Source organism: Nicotiana attenuata, chromosome 1 (genome assembly GCF_001879085.1).
Source record: "Nicotiana attenuata strain UT chromosome 1, NIATTr2, whole genome shotgun sequence".
Taxonomy (NCBI): Eukaryota; Viridiplantae; Streptophyta; class Magnoliopsida; order Solanales; family Solanaceae; genus Nicotiana; species Nicotiana attenuata.
In genome coordinates, this window is record NC_031989.1 from 1,510,954 (window position 1) to 1,519,814 (window position 8,861).

The 8,861-nt window shown below is 33.7% G+C and overlaps 1 protein-coding gene across 1 annotated transcript; it reads left to right on the forward strand.

The window, feature by feature from the left end:
- On the forward strand, positions 6,838-8,805 carry LOC109232287 (protein IQ-DOMAIN 14-like). The gene is made up of 3 exons (XM_019397998.1): positions 6,838-7,489; positions 7,610-7,880; positions 7,911-8,805. The coding sequence occupies exons 1-3, from the start codon at positions 6,992-6,994 to the stop codon at positions 8,543-8,545; spliced, it is 1,404 nt and encodes a 467-aa protein (XP_019253543.1). The 5' UTR covers positions 6,838-6,991; the 3' UTR covers positions 8,546-8,805.

The following is an 8,861-nucleotide window of genomic DNA, read 5'->3' on the forward strand; positions in this document are numbered from 1 at the left end:
TGCCTTTGGACTCAAAGAAGCTGAATATGTTACAATGGCAACCACTCATTACAAAAATTGTAGCAAAGATTACTTCATGGACTGCAAAAAAATTGTCCTATGCTGGAAGGGTCCAACTAATACAAACTGTGTTGTTTGACATCCAATCCTATTGGGCACAAATATTTCCATTACCAACCAAAGTGATCAAGTTAATAGATGCTTATTGTAGAAGCTACATGTGGTCTGGGGGGGAATGAGATTACAAAGAAGGCTCTCATTGCTTGGGGTAAGGTGTGTCTACCTAAAACAGTGGGTGGACTTAACCTTAGCAACTTGCATACCTGGAATTCTGATGCCATTGCCAAGACTTTCTGGGAGTTATCTCACAAGAAAGACAAGTTTTGGATTAAGTGGACCCATACAGTGTACATCAAGGAGCAGAACATATACTCTATACCAATCCCTATGAATGCAAGCTGGATGGGAAGGAAAATTTTGGAAGCAAGGAAGACCATAATGCAGCTACAAAGGCCATTAGAGCCTAAGAAGAGCATCATTAGGGAGATATACCTCCAACTGATTCCAATATTTCCCAAAATTACCTGGAGATCTCTAATGTGCAACAATGCTGCTAGACCTAAGGCAAAAATCACAATGTGGCTCCAGTGTCAAGGAAGACTGCTAACTGTAGACAGGCTTAAGAAATGGGGCATCAAAGTGAATGACTTATGTGTGCTATGCCATACCAATATGGAGACAAGGGATCACTTGTTTGCTGAATGTGACTATGCTAAAAGGTTGTGGAACAGATTGAAACAATGGGCACAGATCCAGAACAATAATGGGGCAACATGGGAGATGCAACTACAAGTCATCTGTCAGCAAACAGGAGGCAAGTCGGCTGCTACAAAGCTTCTTAAGATGTTGTATGCTGAATACACTCATACACTGTGGAAAGAAAGGAACCAGAGAATATTTCAACAAACATTCAGAGATCACACAAGCTTGGCAAGAGAGATAGTCTGCATATGTAACTTTAGGGCCACAGGAAATGTAAAGTCACTGATACAAAAGTTGTATTTCTAGCATAGATCAAGGATAGTAGCTCAGTACATGCTAAGATAGAATTGTCTTTCCTTTTGTAGTTTATCCATGAGAAAGTACAGCTAGCTGGGAGTAGCTAAGCTCTGATATGTAATGCCTTCACTTTTGGTGATTAATAAAAATTTAATTACCAAAAAAAAAGTGAAAACAAAAACGTGTGCATTATTCTATATTATATTTTTATACTTTGTTCTTCAATTCAAGCCTCCATTCTGTAATAGCCAAAGATCAAGCATTATTGTGGAGCTTCAGAGTTCAGTGTATTGATTCAAAAAATAGTGGAGTATTTTTTGTTCGTTCTATTATCATAATTCAAGTCTTACGACAAGCATACTCGAACAGAAATTTAATTTGATATCAAGTTATCCGTTCTTGAACCAGGTTCTATCATTCTATCTTTTTATTATTTTCTCATCTAAAATTTAGTATTTTGCTATTTAGTGCATTTTTAGATTATTTATTAGAAGATAAGTATGTCAAATAGAAAGTATGAATCTGGTTATGAAAAATTCAAGAAAAGAAGAAGAATTCAAAATCTAATACAATCTCATAAAGGTGCTCTTGATAAATTTTTATTGAATAATAAAGATCTTGATCAGAAAATTTAGGAGAGTGTTCTCTAAATGAGCAAGTTAGTAATTCGGTTGAGTTAGATAATTGTAAAATTAATAATATTCAAGTAGAAAAAGAACAAGTAAGTGACAAGTCGGAAATAGATCCTTAAAAAAATCAAGAGCTTATAAATGAATTAGATAATTCAACTCCTATAAATATATATGATCCTAGTCAATGGACTAATGTAGATACAAAGTTGAGAGATCTATTAGTAGAAAAGGGACCGACTAGAACAATTGACACAAATTTTTCGGTTGATAATTTTTCAAGATTTTTTTCTACTACACATTATATTCAAAAATTGGCAAACGGTGAAAGACATGATAGAAGATGGTTAGTTTATTCTAAAGACTTAGATAAAGTATTTTGTTTGTGTTGTAAGTTGTTTAGTTCGAGTTTCGGAACTTGTAGTAGTAAACTAGCTAGTGAAGGTAGTAATGAATGGAGAAATATTAGTACTAAGCTCAAAACTCATGAAACAACAAATGAACATATTATTAACATGGCTGAATGGATTGATTTAGAAATGAGACTGCAAAAAGATAAAATAATCGATAAAGATATTCGAGAACAAATCAATAGAGAGAGAGAAAGAGAGAGAGAATTGGAAAAATATATTATCAAGAATTGTTGCCGTGATCAAAACTCTTGGAAAAAATAATTTGGCATTTAGAGGAAAAAATGAAAAGATATATCAAGAGAATAATGATTTTTTTTTAAGTTTAATTGAAATGATTGCAGAATTTGACCCCATCATACAGGAACATATTCGATGAATTAAGCATGATGAAATTCATAGTCATTACCTTGGTCATAGAATACAAAATGTATTGATAAACTTATTGGCAAGTGAAATTAAGAATAAAATTATAGAAAAAATTATAGAAGCAAAATATTTCTCGATCATACTTTATTGCACTCCAGATACAAGTCATCAAGAACAAATGTCTTTTATACGGCGGAGTGTGGATATTTCAGCAACTCCAATAAAAATTAATGAATATTTTTTAAAATTTTTAAAAGTAGATGATACAAGCAGAAAAAGTCTTTTTGAAGTTATTATAGTGAAATAAAAAATATTGGACTTGATATTGATAACTTAAGGGGGCAAGGATATGATAATGGGTCAAATATGAAGGGAAAACATCAAGGAGTGCAAAAAAGACTTCTTGATGTAAATCCTAGATCATTTTATACACCATGTGGTTGTCATAATCTAAATTTGCTACTTTGTGATATGGCTAATTCTTGTACAAAAGCTATATCATTTTTGGGAGTGGTACAACGTATATATTCATATTTTCATCTTCTACTAAGCGATGGAAAGTATTAAAGGATAGTGTACCCAGTCTAACTCTAGATCATTGTCACAAACTCGTTGGGAAAGTCGTATTGAAAGCATTAAAGCAATAAAATTTCAAACTCCACAAATAAGAGATGCTTTATTGAAATTAGTAGAAATTAGTGATGATCCAAAAAACTAAAAGTGAAGCTAATTGCTTAGTAACACATGAACTCGAAAATTTTGAATTTTTATTGGGTATGACTATTTGGTATGATATATTATTTGCTGTTAATTCAGTTAGCAAAAGTATGCAATCAAAAGACATGCATATTGATGTTGCCATAGATCAATTAAAAGGTTTGATTTTTTTTTTTAAACAAATATAGAGAAGAAGGATTTGCAACTGCTATGATTTCTGCCAAGAAAATTGCATTTGAAATGAATATCGAACCCGAATTTCATAAGAAACGTGTGATATCTAGGAAGAAACAATTTGATGAGAATGTTGATAATGAAATCTCAAAGTCTCTTGAAGAGTCCTTTAGAGTTGATTACTTTTTATACATAGTAGACAAGGCTATTTTTAACTTCAAAATAGATTTGAACAATTTGAAGCGTATGAAAATATTCTTGGTTTCCCATTTAGTGGTAAAAAACTAAGATCACTAGATGATGGAAATTTAAAAACACATTGCCTTAATCTTGAGTTTTTCTTAAAGCATAATAATCAATCTGATACTGATGGTTTAGATATATTTTCTGAGTTGAAAGTATTAAGGGAAATAGTACAAGTAGAAGATAATAATTTAATCGATATGCTCAATCAAATAAAGAGACTTGATTCTTTTCCAAATGCCTATATTGCTTATAGAATAATGTCAACAATTCCTGTTATCGTTGCTTCAGCGGAAAGAAGCTTTTCAAAATTAAAATTGATAAAATCTTACCTAAGATCGACAATGTCTTAAGAGAGATTAAATGGGTTAGCTATATTGTCAATTGAGAAAGACTTATTAGGAGAAATTGATTATAAGAAAATTATTAGTAATTTTGCATCTAAAAAAGCTAGAAAAATTAACTTCAAATAATTAAAAAAATTAAAAACATTAAGGCTCCTCATTAAAGTTTGGCTTTAGGCCCCAAAATACGTCGGGCCTCCCCTGCTGCGGATGTTAGCAGGCATTTTGTTTTTTATATATTTATTAAATTGGTACTTCTTTTAATGATAAGGACATTTAGGTAATTTTGACTTTTTAGTTTTGGGGTTCCTAACTTTTTAGTTTTGGGGTTCCTACTTTTAATATATATATATATATATATATATATGCACCTATTTATATATATATATATATATATATATATATATATGCACCTATTTATATCAACATTGCTTCCTATAGCACCTATTTTGCAAAGTAATCTTTCGCTCTTTGCTTAGTGCTTTTTATTTCTTTAAAAATTTCTGGTTGTTTATATATTGCGGATAAGTTGTCATACTTATTAATTTCTTAAAGAGCTGCACACAAAATTTTATCGTTAATTATTGGCATATTTAAGGTTAGTGATACCCCCGTCGCGCTCAAATTTTGGGTACGCCTCTTATAAATTCACCATTGAGCTTACTTTCACATACGATTAGGGAAAACAAAGATTCTTATTAAGGAGTATCGTGATATCATTTCTTCTAGCTATTTAAGGTAACCCATGTGAATTTTTTTTATGAAAACTCAAATATAATTTTCATTTTGGGTTCACCAAGGCACTGAAATTATTGTCTGAATGTCTGTAATTATCATATGTTAGTACACGTTTGATTAAATCTGGAAAGAACTAATCGAACATGATTTTAGTTAGTGGAGAAAGTATAGAAGGATAAAATTCCATAAATCCTCCCCAACCCATCCATGGTTGAGTGGATAGAATTTCCAATTCGTTAATTTTAAAAAGAAGATTAAGAAAGATAATAGCCTTGACAAGAAAATATGAGGCAATTTCCTCTTTTGAAATGTCCTTCAATACGTATTTTAGATCTCCTTTGATTATTCTTTCAAGGAAAGTGTTCTTATTTGTTGCTTGGTAAAGTAAAACATACTTTTACATTAAAATAATCGTATGTAGAAATACGAACTTCCGTGAGCAAGTAAAATTTAGAATTATGTAATAAAAAATAGGTCTTTGGTGATGTAGATCATATAAGTCAAAATTAAACAGTATAACTAAAAGAATGGACACGACAATTAATGTGTTCAATCAAAGAATACTAACGAAAAAAAGAGGTAACTAATAAACATACACATCAAAAGGTTTAGGTAGAAATTTTTCAAAAATTGAAGACTTATTAGTTCTACATTAAAATGAGGGAGAGATATGCTGATGAATGATGCAAGCCTGACGCGAGGTAATTATGGTTACTTTGGAAGACAAAAGTGTGATAAAGATGAGAAGGTATAAAATTGAAATCATCAGAGTTGCTATATATATATATATATATATATTTGTTCTTTTCATCAATGAGACTTTAAACAAAATGAAGAATTAGAAAAATGATAAGTTCCCTTTCTAAGAGAGTAATCTTTGGTTAATCTGCCTTTTTCCCCCTCCTTTCTTATTAGAGAATAAGCTACAGGATGCCTATACCAAAAGCTCTGAAATATTTAATATGGAAAATTACTACAGCACTTAGTAATAAAATCATGTTTCCAATTCAAGAATGACCTGATTGAAAAATAGGAATTTAACATGGAGAAAAAAGTAAGTGGGCTCAAGAAGGTAGAAATGATGCCATGTAGCCGCACTAAAAGGCTGTTATTTAGGAATTAGTCAGTGCGTCTTGAATTTCACTTTTTCAGTTCAATTTTTGGGACAAAAGTGTCCTGAAATTAAAAATTTTAATTTAAAATTTTAGGACAAAATAATTACTAGTTAATCTCTATATAGCATCCCTGAGAATGGCTATTTGTGCACTTGTCGCATAGCCAAATCCAATGGGCCTTCTTCGTCTCTTCTAAAGCCCAAAAGCTTGATGTACATTTTCGGGTGAAATTCAAAAATCGGCAAATTTACAAATGATAATTGAAAAATAGCCAGAGCTCCAAAAGTTATCGAAATTTAGCCTTTTCATGCAAAGATAAATCTGAACCAAAACACTGTTCAAAATCCGGAAAATATTCTAGCATAATATACTGGAGTTCCAGTATAATATACTGGACTTCTAGCATAATGTACTGGTCCAGCATAATACGCTGGAAGTTCATACACAGGTGCTCCAATCTCCAGTATATTATGCTGGAACCTTCTGTGTGTTGGAGTTCCAATATAATATACTGGAAGTTCATACACAGGTGCTCCAATTGTATATTATGGTGGAACTTTCCATGTGTTGGAATTCCAGCATAATATGCTGAAAGTTCATACACAGGTGCACCAATCTCCAGTATATTATGCTGGAACTTTTCGTGTTGCAGCAAAATAGTGGTTATTTTTCAATTACCATTCCGAAAACTGGCTAGCCCGTGCTATTTTTAATATGCAAATCCAAGTCAAAATAAAATTTGAAATCATGACTGGTTATTGGTGAAGAAGCAAGACATTGAGCCAAATGTGATGCTTTTGATATTAGAGAGGTTCCTTAATAAGAAAGGACTATAACTCGGGTGTCATTGATGAACTAAAACCAAAAGAAGTGGTTACTTGGGAAACCTCCAGTACTAATAAAAAAGAACTCTGTTGTCCAAGTCTCTCACCTCAGTTGCAAATGGCAAGACAAAGAGGACTCATTGCAGGCCTTTGGCAAACCAAATACTGTGAAAATGACTAATAAAGAGTTGCACCACCAAAACCATTTGAATATTGTGGAGAGTGCAGGCCTTAACCTCGTTATATCAATACTCCACCACATAAAAATGAAACAAATATTGTGGAACATTCACCCAAATAATTCGAGAAAAGTTCTCGCGAAAATACGAATACACTGTTGACTGAAAGAGATTGAAAGGTATACCAGAAATGGCGAAGGCAAGCAAATGGATCAGAAACTTTCTGATGATGATGGGGAAAAAGGAGGAAACGGAAAAGAAAGAAAAGAAATCAATAGAAAGTATGGAAACCCCAACTGCAAGTTGCCCATCAACTCCAAAAGTGAAAAGGAGGTGGAGTTTCAAGAAATCATCAAGCATGGAGAGAAATAACCATAAGAGTAATAGGTCTTTTGACTTGACTTTCATTTACAAACTAAATACACAAGGCTCAATTATGGAGAAACACAACAAAGCAAGCCTAACAGCAAAAGGAGCTATAGAACCAATAGAACCAAAGACCTATATTACCAGAGGTGTTAAGAATGCAGCTGCCACCAAAATCCAAGCTGTTTTCCGCTCTTATTTGGTAACCATTCAAACTCTCAGTCTATTCTTGTTTATTTTCCAACCTAGGTTTACCCATGCTTCGTTTCATTTGATCCTCAAATTTTGTACTTTCCTAGTTACTATCATCGGAAGGACTTTGTTCCCAACTTAAGGCCAACAAACATGCACAGCTAAACTATGTGGAATGATATTCTGCTCTTATATGAAATAAACAATGTTTAAGTGGTAAAAGGTGAAAGTTGGCTTGAAAGCATGATTGATGTTTATGCAGGCTAGGAAAGCATTGCGCGCACTAAGAAGCCTAGTTAGATTACAGGCACTGGTAAGGGGTCACCTAGTGAGGAAACAGACAGCAGCAATGGTCAAACGCATGCACTCTCTTATGGTCATTCAACTAAGGGCTCGTGTTCAAAGAGTGCAGATGGCTGAAGAAGCACATACCCCCAAATCAAGAAAGAGCCAGAAAGTATCATCTGAAAACAGTCAGCTTACCAGAGTCAGCAGTATTGTAGGTCTCCTTTTATCCCTCTGCATAATTTAAAGTGTACAATAAAATGGAAATGATAAATACTTTAAATGGCAGGAAAAGATGGATGTTAGCATTCAAGGGAAAGGGAGAGTCCAGAAGAAAAATAGCATAAAGAATGAATCTGCAAGAATGGAAAACGGATTGAACACCTCTGAATCTCATCGCCTTTCAGTATCAAGGAGGGACTATCATGTACTTCAGACATGTCGAAGCCCCACTACACCGAGTGATATGAGCACAATAAGTTATGACAGTCATATAGAGGATTTCTCCTTCAAGATGGCAGAAAAAGGTTCTGAACATAGCTCTAATGTTTCAACAACCATATCATCCAATACCCCATTTTCCATCGCACAATCAGAAAATCCGAACTCCATATTTTCTAGTGCTCCTTTTGCACCAACATACATGTCAAATACAGAATCCTCAAGAGCAAAAGCTAGATCACAGAGTGAACCGAGGCAACGGCCCAATTGGAGCATTAAAAGAAAAAGCAAGCGCATACCATCAATGGATGGGATAACAGGAATACCTGATTCTAGCAGGGAAGAAACACCTACCCACAGCAGGAGACACAATGTCCCAGAAAGCCATGTAACCTGGTTACTCAAACTCTACAAACCAGCAAAGTCCTCCAAGCATGTCAAGGTTGATTCCCCAGCATAATGTCTTTCATTTCACCTGTGGAAGATCTCTCTCCTGTGTACGAGGTAAGAATGGCTAGTGCAAGAGATCTGTAGCTACTTGTCGCTCACTCTAAGTATCCAAGTCTCATCACTTCCGTTTACATCAGCCTCCTTTGAGCATGTACTGGTTCCATCCTGTCTATTTAAACTCCATTTTTCTTAAAATATCTCTGTTATTAGAGCATCCAAGTGCATAACGAGAACTGCAAATGTCACCCCAAAATTGGGATAGACGCCCAACTTCTGATGAAAACTGAAGCTGAAATTCTTTAGCTTGGTCTCAAGTTGAGTAAATG

Excerpts from the sequence above, each read along its gene's own strand:
- LOC109232287 (XM_019397998.1), top strand. The coding sequence starts at position 6,992 with ATGGCGAAGGCAAGCAAATGGATCAGAAACTTTCTGATGATGATGGGG. Across the intron at positions 7,490-7,609 it reads CTATCATCGGAAGGACTTTG|ATGTTTATGCAGGCTAGGAA; the intron begins TTCCCAACTTAA and ends AAAGCATGATTG. Across the intron at positions 7,881-7,910 it reads AGGTCTCCTTTTATCCCTCT|ATGATAAATACTTTAAATGG; the intron begins GCATAATTTAAA and ends AATAAAATGGAA.